Below are 15,324 nucleotides of genomic sequence, written 5' to 3'. Positions count from 1 at the left end.
GCACTGAACAGAAAATCTTTCTGCTTTGTTGTTGCTCAACTTCTCATCTTGGATTTTGTTGCAAAACAAACTCCATGAGTGGTGTGGAAAGCTGGACAGTTTAGCAAACATTAACAAGTGGGGTGTGAAAGAAATGGGGACTGTGCTATGAATGCCCACAGGAAAACAAAAGTAGGTCCAGGAGTTCCAATATTTTATTTACAATTCTAATATTCACCAGCAGTTGAATCTCGTGCTTCAAAGGGTAAGCAATTAAAACAACAAAGATTAACCTTCAGGTTTTTGTCTCACTGTCTGCCTCGTAATTACTAACAAACTAATGGGCACAATTGAAAATGTTGTTTGATACATTAAGAAGAAAAAAAAAAGGCATTGGTCCACTTAAAGTAAGATCTTAAACTTTGTAAATACCTTATTTTTCTTCATTGTTGCTATTGATAATTTGACTTGAAAGAGATACAGACACGTGTCTCAGAATAATACAGAGAAAGGAAAAGACTTCAACTTCAGTTATGCTTACTGTTGTTAAACATGTATGCCTGCATGTGTGTGTATAGCTGGTAATGGACAAACCAAAAGTGTTAATGCTTGTTATACTTTCCTGCACTGAAAGGTATTTCTATGTATCACCTTGTATTGTTGAAATTCAAGCTTCCCATTTAATTACTTTTATGAAGCATTTCTAATTATCTCGATATATTATCATGCTTATACTAGAACAGAACATGTTCTATAACATCAAACATTGTATAACATCAAATCCTCTTTTTAATTTCTTCTCTCATTCCTTAAGGGGGCTTAACTAGAAGCCCCACCAAAGAATAGGAAAGTGCCATAAGAGTTATAATATTTAACAGTAGTTCCTTCTGAAGGACTCAGCTGACAACATCTTCAAGGAGATCCTTTGTGTCAGCACAGAAATCTCTCCTGCCAGAAGAACAGTGGCCACAGAATTCGTAGCAATACTAATCATCTGCACAGCCTGATGGAAGGAATGGAAAACTGGTAAGCCAAGTGAAAAGGAAAGATGGAAAATAACATGCTGAGAGATACTGTAATGGATCAGCAGTGCAGGGGCCTTAGATAAACAGAGTTGTAAGCTGTTATTGAATGAAACCAGTGCAGCAAAACCACCCACACGGAATACCTGCCAACCTCCATTTCCAATGTCACTGGTAACTTTAAAGAGAAAATTAAATGGATTTGCAAAACTGCCAGAATGCAAGGATGACTTGCAGGATCCACAAGCAGCTAATAAGCTGTGGTTTGCCAATGTTTGCTCCAAATCTGAGCCCATTGAAATGAGCAACGTCAAAGCCCTAATTGAATGCAGGAGTACCAGGCTTAGGGACTGATAATGTAGGACACTGCGCTAAGCTAAGTGAAAGCAAACGTTGTTTGAAAAATGGAGGTAGTTTACAATCTTTAAAAACCATACTGGCAGCAGGTTACTCTGCAATGTTCAGGTAATGAATACGTTTTCTGGTCAGTCAGGGTGTGCGAGTCATAAGACCCCTTTGCATAGCAGTCAACTCTGACCACCTGTAACTTCTGTACTCTGCTGTGTGAGACGTAGTTAGTGGTAACTGCTGAAAGAACACAAAGCCCTGCTCACAGCACTTTGGATAGTGTGCAGAATTACTAGCAGAATGACAAAAGAAAACTGTCATTTACTACTAAAACATAAACAACAACAACAAAAAAAAAACAAAAAACTACTAACTGGGAGGTCCTAGCATCTATTCCTTTGGATTCGTTTCACTTAATGGAGTCACCAATACCTGTTTCTTCTTAGCAAATTAAAAAGGTTTAATAGCAAAATTATTTATTTTCCCTTTCTTATGCTCCGAAAAACTAGATACCATTCACTTAAAGCCCTAAACAAGCACATTTATTAGGCAGAATGTATCATCTGTGCTCTGCCTAAACTGGCCTGGAATTTAAAAGCCTACAATCAAAACCAGAGAAGGGAGAAAAAACAAAAAGGAAAGTTACAGCTGTGGATGTCCAGGAAGCGCATTCATTGTCATAACCCATCCCTGTAGTTCCTTCTTTAATACTTCCTTCTTGGACACAGCAGCCAGATGAGCAAGTGAGGTCTGTTATATGCAGCTCTATAGGTAAAACATGCTACTACAGTATTCTGCCTTTTTGTTTGTTAGTTTTGATAGAAAAACAAAACACAATGACTACAAGAGAAAATCACGATAGAAATTATTCGTGGTAAAGTCTTATGTGAGCTGTAATTTATATTATTATTCATTTTTGATGATATTAAAACTGTCATGAGAAAGAGCATCAAGTTGTTTTTTATTGTATAGACTCTTCAGATTGGTACAGCAAAAGGAAACACAATTCATATATGACTATCACTACTTTATTATTGTGTAAATACCAAAAGAGGCCCTTTAATATCATCACGGCTGCACAGCAGCAAGACAAGGAAAGAAAAAGATGGCACCTTCTATTCCTTATGAATTTCAGCACTAGATAACAAAATCAGACATCTGTGTTAACCTGAAGCAGGCTCAAAACGCTGGACAGGTCAGCTGATGGCTGTCTTGGGCAAGAAATGATGCTCTACATCGTCTATTCGGTTTGTAGTTGAGTTAATATCTCGCAAACGTTGGTATGGAACCCAGCGAGACAACGTATTCACAGCCAGCGCGCACTGCTGGGATGCGCCGTGCCGAGCGCCGCAGCTGTGACCGCTCGCTACAATCCGACCAGCATAGGCTAAAGACGGGAAAACTGACGTGACCACAGACAGAAAACAAACAGCCCTTGGGTGATGAACGCGTTTATTGCGCAAGTTACCAGACTCCTGAAATGTACTTAACGTCTCTCTTTCTCTCCTTAAAGGGAGCAGCAGACGGAGCGAGCCGTGCATCAGCAGCAGCGGGCGGCCCCTACAGCCACGCACCGCCTGACCGAACCGAACCGCCCCCGCACGAAGGGGCTCGCAGTGCGGCGCTGCGGGCCGGGAGCTCCTCCGCCCGCCGCCCTCGCACGGCCCTAAACCCGCAGGCAGCCCCGGCAGGTTAATCCCCTCCGGTCCCTCCCACGGCTTCCATCGGGCCTACAAACCGCCCTCCCCACCCCCCCCACCTTACCGTGAAGGGGATGTCCTCGACGCTGCCCACCGAGTAGCAGTTATCCCCGGGGTTGACGGCGCCCGTGAGCACCTGGTGGAGATGCATCGCGCCCGTTCGCCCGGGGACGAGATAAACGACACCCGGATGGCGCCGCGCTCCCGCACGGGCCCGGGCCCGGCCCTGCCCGCTGCCACCGCTGTGAGCGCGAGAGAGGGAATCGGGAAAGGCGGAGTTGGGGGGGGGGAGGAACGGGGAGAGGCGGCGCAAGCGCCGGGCAGCGCTGGGATCAGGTGAGGAGCGCGCAGGAGCACGAGCGGCAGCCGCTGGGACAGCAATGATGCGCGAGACCGAGGGAGGATGGATCGGACTTGGGGGGGGAGGCGCGTGCAACATCGCGCGGGGCACCTGAATGTACAACGGGGCGGGGGGAACGCTGGGTTCGTGAGCCGCAAGGACCGCTCTGTGCTGGCCAGAAGCTGATGGTCCTGAGTCGTGAATATTCACTTGTGATGGTGAGAACACTATTAATGGTCGGTAGTCAAACCGCTAGGCGAGGTGTGAGGGCTGTCTCGCTTTGGAAACATAGTTGCAACCTCGCTAAGAGTAACGCGAGGCTTTGGCAGTTGTGTCTGTGGGAGCTGCGCGGCGCTGGAACCTGGTGAACGTGTCTGTGTCAGAGGTGTGCAAAAGGCTGAGTGTTGGTTGGGGGGGGGTTCCAAATTTCAGTGGGAATAAAGGTACTCTGTATGCAGCATCCATCATGTAAGGAACATCCTTTGGTGTTTCTCGGTAAGGTTCTCCTGCAGTTGTGCTGGTGGTTATGGACAGCACAAAGATCAACCTCTGAGCTTCCATGTTTCTGACCAACCTTCCACACACAACGTATGCTCACTTACAACTTATTATTATGAATGCAGCAGGACTTAGAGGCAAAACCGGTGTATTTTGGAAACCCATGGAACTCAACCCAACTAATAGTGGAAAAAATATGTAGCTTTTGAACAGATAGTTAGCAGAGGTAGCCATGGTACTAAATGGTAAGGGAGAACAGCATGATACCATCTGGTTTTTTTAGCGTGGAGTCTTAAGTGATCACTTCAGTCTTCCTGGGTGACAGACACAATTGGTGGGAGTTTAGTTTTCAGCCCAGTCTTCTGCTACCAGGCCAGACTAACAGTACCAGTAACTTCTGGCCACGCCAGCTGTGAGAAAGACTTCTATCTTGCTTGGGTTGTTGAGAAACTTTTTAGTGTTTGACTTACGTGGTTCTCTAATTCCACTGGGACTTTGTTCTGGGACAGATAATATGTGTTATTCTTAAGCAGCTAAGATTCCTCTTTAAAGTGGAAATAACACCGGATTAAGGCTTTCCTAGTAAAATACTGTATTTGTGGTTGTGGAAACCTATAGATATGGTCAGCTCTGTGTGCAGACCCTTGAGCAAGAATTGTTCTGCAAGTACCTGCAGATGAGGCCTTCACATTCTTCCTGAAAACAAGTGTTTCCATTTGAGTTTTGCTGACAAATCAAGTTTTATTTACCTTTGTTGATTCATCCTTTTTTATGACTTAAATCCATCATATTGAAGTAGTTTTCAGTGTGTATAGCAGTGATCATTTTGCACAAGAGAACAAAGCAGTCTTTTTTATTCCCTTCTACTTCTCACTGAGAAATTAAAATAGATTAAAAAACCCACAAAGCATAGAGGCCTTCATTCTATTTTTTTCTTGTTTTTCTTCTTTTTTTATCCTTCTTTCTAGCTTGCTGCCTTTTTCAGTTACTTGTTCTTAGGGTTACAGAGAAAGATGTCTGCAATACTGCTGTAAGCTGTTTAACCAGGAATTCCCTGTTTTGTCTGAGATTTATTGGAGTTGTAGGAGAGGAAGCTGTGTTACTGCAGGAGAGCAGAAGTGTACCAAAAGTCCATTTAATTCCTGCTAATACTCCACAGCTGGTGCAGCATCTTAGGCGGAGATCAAAGCACGTGTTAGAAATGTACTTTAACTCCTGGTTATGTCTAGCAAGGTGGATTAGATGACCTCTGAAGACTCTGTTTGCATTGTATATGAGGATGACTGTTTATCTGTTGTATGGTTTTCCAAATTACATAGGAAAAATAAAAGTTTAGGTATTGAAATGTTGGGATTCTCAACTTCCTTTCTGCTTTTCCAAAAGGAGTGAGAGGGAGGCGAATGAAAGATCCCTATTTAGAAAACAGAAATAGAATTACACAGAAGCTGTGGAGAAATGACTTATTTCCATTTGTTGTAGGAAGGGATATTTTCACTTAGCAAAAAAAGATGGTATATGAATAATCAGAAGGATTATATATATATGTTTTGATAAGGAAACAAAACAGAACTAAGTAAACCAAACCAACAGAAAGCTTTTCTTCTGGGTTTGCTTACTGTGAATAGTGGTAGAATGAGAGTAATCCCACCTTTCTGCAAAAGGTGATGTGTTTTATGGGAAGGTTAGATGTGGTTCAAAGGGTTACCATGGAATTTGTGCAGGAAGAAGTTCTAAAGGCTGTATGAAAGGAACGTGCTGAGCACAGGAAAAAACCTAGTATGTAAAGAGATTATGCAAGGTAAATAGCTCTACTGAACTGCCTTTATTGCAAAGGTGAAATGCTGCATGGTGGCCTTGATATCTTTAAATGTGAAGAACACACCCTATCTGCTCTACTCTGTCAGTTTTCTGTGCTGCCGAAGGCCTCCACCTGTTCAGAAGAGACAGAATGTTTCAGCACTGTGTTTTTATGATTCTGTGAATGTTTTCTTCGTGATTTGTGATGACTGCCTCAAACCTTCATAGTGCTATAGAAAAAAGCAGTCTTTATCCCTGGGGAAAAACTACTTGTTTGTGGCTTTTTTATTATTTTTTATTTTTTCTCTAGAACTAAAATTCAGCTGTTAACTTCACTTGGAGAAAATCGTGCACTTCAACCCACAATATGTAACACTTGCTATTAGTCTCTAAACCGGGATGTGTTCTTGTTGCTGTATCGTTGTTATTACTGATAGAACAAGATTACCTCCATGAGAATTTTAATTTGTGAACTGTTGCTCACTGTGCGTTTTTGTAGAAGACGTAAATCTGTGAAGGGTGGTCACTTTAATACTCCTGAAACACCCAGTTACAACACAGTTGTTTACTTGGTTACTTTTAAAAGATCATTTTTTCTCAAAATTGAAAACCTTCCTCCAGGGTGCAGAAGTGCTGAAATGCTTTCTGCAATAGTTGGGTGTCTAAACACTCCCCCCCCCAGTTTAGGCCATTCTTTTCCTGTATTCACCAACACTTCCATTTTAAAGAATGAAGCTGAGTGAAATAAAAATCAATGGCACCAAGAGCTGCACCAAAATTGTAATATTTCAAGGATTCTCTGAATCACAAGAAACTCATGGATGGAACGAGCTGGTGATCAAAAAGTGTAATCCAATTGAGTTGTGGGGTAGGGAGAAGGATGTATATTTGAAGGAGCACAGAGGCTTTGAGGAACTTAGTTTAAAGGTACTGACTCATTCGGTGTCAAAGGCAGGTGATCTCTAGGAGTGCTCAGCCTTAATACCCTCCAGAATGTTCAAGGCATGTCTTTCCAGTCTGTCTAATCATGATGCCAGCTCTGGATGGGTGGAATTTTGGAGGACATTTGGATGGGATTGGATTTTTCCAAGAAACAGTGAGGAGTTTATTTTTCTGTTGTAAATACCTAAGTGCTCAGAAAGCAGAGACAGCATTAATAGGAACTAATTTGAGCAGTGATATGCAGCTTGATGCTGAACAGTAATGATATGAGATTAAGTAGCCCTATTGGATGAGTTGGTTCTTATGTTCTCTCTCCTGAATGCTTCTGTAATAGAAGAATTTAGAGAAATTTTTAGTGGATAAATGTTTGGAATCATTTCCTGTGAATCTAAATATTAATGTACAGCAGGAAGCACTGCTTTAATGTAAATATTTTTCATCAGATGGCAGAATGATGCTTTGTATTTTTTGCTATTTATGATCAGGTTTATCTGGCTTTTCTGTACATTTCCCAAGCACCTGGAAGATGGGATTAAATGCAGGTGTGTTCAGTGGAGGATTCTGTGTACATGTTTTCTTCACTTTAAATGATGATTCAGTAGAATGACAAATAATTTATTGTCAAGAGTATTCAAATGACTTTCCAGAGTCACGAGCAAGCAATCTGTATCAGGCTGAGTATTTTGAAGGCAGTGGAGGTATATTATATGACAGACGTTCTGGGAATTTCCCTCGTCATCTTTTTAAGAATCAAACAAAACCACACATCTGTATTTTCTTAGGAAGGACGAAACCAAACTAAGTTGCATTGTCCCACAGTAAGGATTTCAGCTCTGAGTCTCTCAAAGGCAGATGTTTCTGTGAACTGTTAAACTTACCAGTTTCTTGACTATTCTGGAAATACATCATGAAAAGAGATGTGTAAACCGATATGTGGACTAGTCCTTTGTGCAGCAATTGGTCACTGTAATTGATCTGTATGCAAGCTGCTGGGGTTTAATTTGGTTTGGTAATTCTTGGAGAGTTTAACCATTAACTCTTCAGTGCTCAAGTCAGTAGCATAAATGCTGTGACCTTGCTGATTCTGAAGTTCTGAACTATTGCTAATTAACTCAGTGGCATTTTCTTGTGTTGAGAGGAACAGCATTATGTGCCTATGTATATATACATATGTAAGGGAAACTGTTGGTCACAGCCTGAACCTCTGATTAACCATCTGAGGCAAATGATGAGTCAGCTGTGGGAGCACAGGTGAAGGTAATTCAGCTGTGCACCAAGAAGGGGTGGAGCTTGACTCCACTTTTCCTAGATCCCAATTAAGGGCTGACCACCATTAAGATAGCATCTCTTTCTGAAGATTACTCCTTTGTGGGCTTTTTGTGGTGAGCCTCAACAACGTTGGTGAGCATCCATCTCAGCTGAAAGCCTCAACACTGGTGAGTCTTTTCTTAGATGCCCTTTGGCTATCCATTTACTCTGTAATTACAACTATACGATTGTATTAGTCCAACTATACATTTGATATATGTGTGTGTATACATATATATAGGGCATGGCTTAGGCAATACAAATGTGTTTGCTGTGGGTAGTTTTGGGTTCACGAGTATTTTGTTAGTTTTATGCATTCCTAGTAAGCCTGCCAGGACAGTTATGAACCATTTGAAACGTAGTAAATCAATATCCTTTCTTACTAACGTTACTCTGAGGTATCTCTTATGATGAAATTTATATTTGAAACTTGAGGGAGTTTCTTTTGTCTAATTAACTTTTAAAAAGATAACAATATAGAATTGAGCATAATAGGGATTCTGAGTTTCCTTGCTTTTTAATCACAGTGAACATACATAATCTTTAGTTTATTTGCTGTTGAGCTTGCAGTTGAAGTTGATTTTTTCTTGTATTGTTTCTATGATTTGTTGTTTTCTTTGTACTAAAAAGCCATGTGTAGCTGAAATGCTAAGTCACAGCTGGAACCAGTAATTGTGCACCTGACGGGAAGGCAGGGCAAACCTAGGGGAGCTCAGGTGCATGTGATGCAATGCAATGCCTCTGAGTGACTGGAAGGGGTGCAGCCAGGATCTACCCCTTCCCAAACCAATTTTAAGGGTTGGCAGTGAAAGCAAGGCCATCTTGCTGGATATCCCTCTGTGCTGGAGGCCTCCTGAAGGTAAGCAGTTGCTTTTCCTTATTTCTGTGCCCTCTGCTGTTGCATTTGAGCAAATCCTCACTTGTTGCAGGCTGGGATCCTGCTGCTCTGCTGTCATTGTTGTGCTTGCTATCATGTTACACCATGCAAACAAAATCTGTGTGTGCTTTTTGCCTGACCCTGTTTAGTTGCAGGGTATTTTGCTGCTATCCAAATCTCTTCTTCAGTAAGGTAGAAATTCATCTATTTGTCTTTCTGTGGTTGTGGGAGTTAGTGAATCATAACTGCAGTAGAATTTAGTGGAGATTGCTTGCTTTAACACCTGTTCATAATTTTCTTTCCATAGAAGAACATTTGTAATTTTTTATTTTTTTTATTTTTTTGGCAGTAGTACATAAAGAACTTTATTAATAAATAAGGTATACATGCTACATGTTTGCAAATGATCTCTGTGCCTTGGCATCTAAGACACGTACCTCAAGAGGAAAGTGCTAGTTCTGTATTCAGTTGCTGAAATAAATCTTGCATCACATAAGGTTTCTTAAAGGAAAGTTCAAGGTTGGTGTGTATGATCTGTCAGTCTTCACGGACTAGAGTTTTAAACTGGTGCCTGAGGTTCTGCTGGAATTGTGTTACTTGTAGGAAATAACAGAAAGCAAGTTACTGCTGACAAGCTAAATATAGATCCCAGGAGATTATAAATGTAACAGCTCAGTTCCATACACCTTCTATCCTGTATATGTGATGTCTGCCTGGCTTTTAACTGTGGGGATTCACAGGGCAGGCACACTTAAGGACTGTTGGTTGCCAAGCCAACATAACTGGTAAGGAACCTGTGGAATTTGCCTGAGTCTTCAAAACTGATCTGCACAATGCTGGAGGAAAATGCTAAAATGAAATTTGCTTGTGTCCTTAGAAAGAGTTGAGAATTTCTATGATTATTTTGGGGTGTGAACTGTGTATTCTGATCTTGCAGTCAACTCTGAGATGGTAATAAAGATGTGTGCATATGAAAAACATCATTTTGATTCCTACAACCACAAACAGGATATGAGAAATGAACTGAATGCTAGCCATGATAAATCATACTGTACAAGGTGTTCTCTGGAAGGGCATTCTGACTATCCAGTCATGCACCTTAAATCCAGCTAAGGCAAATCTTGGGCCTAACTAAACCAGTAGTTTTGAGTGGTGACATGATGGGAACAGTATTCCAGGTTTTCTTTAATTTGTGTGTGTCTTTGGGGTTCTGTTGTTATTTATTAGCTTGTTCTACCTCCTAATGTGTTTTTTGCTGTTCTGTCATTTTTTATTTATTTATTTTTTTTTTTTCATCCTCCATTTTGCCACTGTCTTGAACTCCCTCTCAGTTTAATCAAAGCAGAAGTCCCTTAAGAATATTAGGGAAATTTGTGGCAGGGTAGGGATGGGAGCTTTAATTAGGCTTCCACTGATGGAAAGGCTTCAGTGAGAGCCTGATAGTTATGTCTCATTTGGTACAGGAGGAAAACTGGTGTTGTTACCTTTGGATAGAGAAGGCAAGAGGCAGTATTAGAGAGTGCTGATGTCAAAGGGAACATGGAAGGGCAATAAAAGGAGACTAAGAAGGTGGCAGGCTTCATTTTATCCACTGGTTAATTAACAGCTTATGGCTTGGTATGAGCCTTTTAATACTACCACATGAAAGTGGTGGCTGGTTTCTTAACCTGTTATGGCTTCCCATTCAGTTAAGTTAAAATGGTTAAATTGGTGTTATCTGCTTTTGCCTGAGAATTAGAGGGAAACAGTAATTTTGTAGTCATGGAGGGGTGGTGAGGAAACAAGCTGTTCAGCTGATCTTTGTGCAATCCAAGAAGCTAGTAGTGAGCACACTTGCCCATTGCCTTGAATGGTATGTGCCACACACCAGAACAGCAATGCACGTGTGTATTTTGAGGGTGTGCATGGGAATAAATGAGTTAAATGTCAGTGATATTTGCCAGCAGTGTGATATGGAAATGCTGCCCACTGCATCACAGAGATCTGCTACCATCTGTTCACAAAGGTTTGCTGTGTTAAGAGGAGCAGAAAATTGTATAATTTTCCGTATGTTAAACTTGTGGCAAAACTTGCTTTTTTTTTTCTCTCCACAGATATTTATTTCTTCAGAAATCTAAGTCTCTGTTTTTAATATTCAGAGATTTCTATGGGTGTAAGATTCCTTTACATAAGTTTGTAAACACTATTTTCCCCCCATATCTGATCAAAATTATCTTTTTTTCTTTTATTTGCTATTCTGGCAGATATAAAAACCCAGTAATTAATGTAGTAGGACAAACAGTCCGTTATTTGGATCATATGGTATTTCTTGTATCTTACTTATAACAGTTGATCCGAAAAGGATTGATTTCATGATGAACATGTAGTTCTCAGAGCACCTATATTTTGGCTTGCAGAGTTCAGCAGATCAAGTAAAATAGTTGCAATTGCTGCTGTGTTTGTTGCTGATGGTTATTTGCCACCATTCTTGGCCAAATAAACTGTTAAAAACAGAACTGTTATAACACTGACTATAATCCTTATAATGCTATAAGGATTATAGCCAACAAAGGCTATGCATTGGCCCATCTGTATAGGCCTCAGATTACCAGCCTTTGGTATCTGATAGTAAATGTTAAGGTCAGCTGGTCTTAAATAGTGGGTTTTTACTAAGGGGACCAGCAATGTAATAGTATGTGTGTGTAGGGCCATATATTCAACATCATAGATACTGGTTTTCCCATCTGGAAATATGTCTTTGAGCAGCTGTGCCACAGTGCTGAACCTTGCTGGAAGATCTGAAGTACAATGTATTGTGTCTATAAACTGTATTCTGATATTCAATATCTCTCCAGCTTTCTGTCCCAGCAACTCACTGGGACATGTTAACCTGTTCCAATGTCACCAGCTTTCACTTGGCTAAAGAATCTGTCACTTTTGCTGATATTTGCTTGGGATGGGATAGTGATGGGAACAGTAGCTGCTGTCTCTTCTGCCTCTCCTCATTGGAGATCCTCAGAGAAGAAGATATCCAGACTTGAATTTCTTGTTCCCAACTGCTACGAGCCAATAGCAACAGCATAAAGATGTGCTGGGATGCTGCAAGTAGTGGGTTAGATCAGCCTTGGATTTGCTCTGCTTTGTGTCAAAGATCCAAAGTAACCTTGGCAGGCTCAAGAGCAGCCAAGTGCTTGCCATTTGTTTCTTGAACAGGGCTCAGTGCCAGCACAAAGATTAATTATTCCCATTATGTATTGGTCCTTAAAATGGAAAAAATAAATACATTAAAAAATTGACTTTGGAAGGGAGAGATGCCTAGGAGAGGTAGCTGCGTGTTACAATTGGCTTGATTATTTGCTCTTGCCATAATTAAAAAATGCAGTGGGTACAGATCAGGTACTTTGCAGTCTAGCTATACTATCATTAATTACGATTTTAGAAGCTTAATTTGATGCTTGGGTGCTTAGACTTCTAGTGCCATAGTGAGGTTTCCATCTGTGCAGTTGTCCTAGTGATGTAAAGAATTTCAAATGTAGAAACTGGAAGTAACTATTTTTCTAAGGGGAAAGACGAGTGACAGGGTTTATATATTTTTTTTCTGTAGAGGTTAAATGCAGAAGTTATGCTGGTAACTGCACTTCTGTGTGGTCACTTTGTAGTTAGGCTGACCTGGCTATATAATTTGTATTTTTTTTCACTGTAAAATTAATATACACAGTATACAAACGATTGCCAGTGCGTTAAATAAGTCTGTAGTATGGGGTCTTTCTTGAAACTCTGGTCTGTTTACTGCTTTATCTTTCAGAAAACAGCAGTTGAATGTTGCAGACTTTTTCTCTTGTTTCCAGCTGAGAGCAACTGAACAGATGGGAGTGGGAGATAAAAATGACAAGCCAGCACAGCCAGAGTGATTCTTTTTGTAAAAGATTTATTTATTTTAAATTAGGAAGACAGCATATTTAGTGCAGAAGAAGCAGTAAAGACATCGAAGTACCTTTTGAGTATTGTTTGTCTTTGTGTCAAAACCTGATTTAGTCGTTCCCTGGATGTGGTAGGTGAGGAAATAGTCTGTGCTACTATACATAGAAAGAGTCGCCTCCTTTAGGTAATACAAATGCTAGCACTTCACAACTCTGCCAGATGGCCTTAGCTGTGAGAAAGTTCCGTGATTCATTTGGTAAAACGTTTGTCATGGCAACTGATGTGCTTTAGAGTTGTTGGTCCTGTCAGCAGTGGATACTACCTATGGTTTCAGCAGATGTGACTCTGGACACAAAGGGAATTTCCAGCATAGTTACTTTCACCAGTGAGGTGCAGTTGTGATTTTTTATTATTATTATTTGCCTTTAGGTTAATTTTGGAGTTCAGTATACCTTAAATTTGCTATTTTGAAGAAAAAACAAAACAAAAACAAACCAGAAGCATCTAACCAAAATATCAGAATGATTCACAAAATTTTCCCTTAACTTGTGCTTATCCTAACTTGATCAAGGGAGAAAATTAATTTTCACTCACATTGTATTTTCTTCTCCACTTTTTGGAGTGTGCAGTAAAATCAGCACAGAGATAGGATATTTAGTAGAAGAATCAAAAAGAGGGGAGGAGGCTGGGAACAGTGCTGCATTCTTAGCTGTATGTAATATTCTTGGGAAAAAGAGTTTTCTGCAAACTTATTTTCGGGTGATTTATTCTAGCCAAACTTTCAGCTGACCTTAACATTTACTATTCATTTGTATAACCTTGTTCTCAGCTATGTTGCTCTTAAACATTTACTGTTTGGTTTCCAGTTTAGTGTCCCAAAGTGCAAATCTGTTCCTCTTTGCTCGTAATTAGTGAGTAGCAATACTATGAAATAGGTTAGAGTAATTGCCAAAGGAATACTCTTAGCTGCCTTGGAAAGATGACTAAGCATTCTCAAAGGCCACATCACACAACACTTTCTGTTCCAGGAAGAACACATATTAGCAGAATGGATGTCTAGAGAGAGACAACAGTAGCCTTTTAGGCACTTCAGTAAGATTTTATAAGCAAAAGAAAATATCTCCAGAGACACGAATGGTCACAAACCAACTCCCATCTTTCGCTGAAAAACTGAATAATAACAACAACATCAAAAAAAAGGAATATCCAATTTACATAGTCAAAAACACCTGTTTAGGAATAGTGCCTCCTGTAACTTTAGCTTGTCTTGGACTGTGGGCAAATTCTTTCTCAGTCTTGGAAGTAAGATGAGATATTCAGCTTTGTCTTTTCGTGCAAATCAGACTTCAAAATTTGTTTTGCATTTCCAGAAGTGTGTGTTGTGGGGTCAGAGATTATGGTTATAAAACCACTTTTCTAATCACGAATCTTTCTTCTTACCATAATCATGAAAAGTGCAGTTAGAAAGGGCCTTTGCCAAAGAGACACTTTGGACCCTGGTTCAAATCAATCATCAATTCAAATCAATCCTAGTCTGCTGTCTTTGAGAAGATTAATGTGTGCTTGTGTCATTTAAGAATCATTTTCTATCTCATTAAGATGTCATTCAAATATATAACTCCTTAATGCATATGTATGCATTTATTCCTTTTAATAAGAATGTAGAACATTTTAAAACATCTAATTAATAATAGGATAGGAAAAAATAGCAAGATAATTTTGCTGGCTTTCCTGTGCTTTATTGTGACTAGGCTGTTTCTGTTGTTCAGTCAGGTTTCTTAGAGTAACATGGTGAATACTGAAGTTGCATAGTACTAGAGAGGAAGGCACTAATAAACATATATCACAGTTATACTACGTGTGATAGGTATATAAAACATGCATTATCTACATATGATCCATTAGAATTGCATGTCAGATGACATCTGGTATTATAATTAGATGACAGAATAGTAGAGGAAATGGAAATTGTCATTCTGTTGCCCATTTATACTGTCCTTTGAGTCGGTAGTTTAAAATTTAAAGCAATATTCTTATAGCTGGTACTTTCAATACAAAACTGAAAGAACTATTGAGTGCACCTAGAAATATTCATGCATACAGGAATGTTGTTTTCCTCTGTTGGAAACTGCATGCTTAGTAAAGTATATTTTGTTATGAATGATTGATTGCTTGTGTACCTTTTTCTAAGAAGTAATTAGAAGAATGTCAGCCAGACACTTGACACCCCTCTGGTGAAAGAATATCATTTTAATTCATTTCAAGCTGAAGTAGAGTAAGCGTTACTTGTGGAAAGATAATTTACTGATGGCCAACAGAACTGTTTTATAGAGGTTTGCCTTTACACCTCACTTAGAGAACAACCATGTAATGTTAAAAAGGACCCTGAAACTTTTTGTCAGTGCTGGATTTCACTATCAATGATGGCAGTGATAACAAAGGATCTGATTGATTTATTTTATTTTTCCTTTGTGAATTTATTTTCCCCCCACTGTTAGGAGCAAACTTACTTTTTTGTACTGTTTGACACCCACTAAGTACATTGGTCTGTTCTCCGAATAGCAGCAGAGAAGCAGCTGCTTACATGTTTTATTATTCAGTGGCAGGATTTCC

At 39.9% G+C, this 15,324-nt stretch overlaps 1 protein-coding gene across 8 annotated transcripts in view; it reads right to left on the bottom strand.

The window, feature by feature from the left end:
* Positions 1–3,314, bottom strand: part of DMXL2 (Dmx like 2) — a 45,418-nt gene extending 42,104 nt beyond the window's left edge. For all 8 annotated transcript variants that reach the window (XM_085515523.1, XM_085515525.1, XM_015872874.3 and 5 more), the window contains exon 1: positions 3,114–3,314. In XM_085515523.1, the coding sequence (XP_085371649.1) occupies positions 3,114–3,200 (87 nt within the window). In that variant the 5' untranslated portion in view covers positions 3,201–3,314. The remainder of the gene's footprint in view (positions 1–3,113) is intronic.
* Positions 3,315–15,324: the final 12,010 nt, after the last annotated feature.

The sequence above is a fragment of the Coturnix japonica genome, chromosome 14 (genome assembly GCF_054131305.1).
Source record: "Coturnix japonica strain WE chromosome 14, WE-NBRP24, whole genome shotgun sequence".
NCBI classification, from domain to species: Eukaryota; Metazoa; Chordata; class Aves; order Galliformes; family Phasianidae; genus Coturnix; species Coturnix japonica.
The sequence above is the reverse complement of the archived record's forward strand: the minus strand, read 5'-3'. Positions and strand labels throughout refer to the sequence as shown.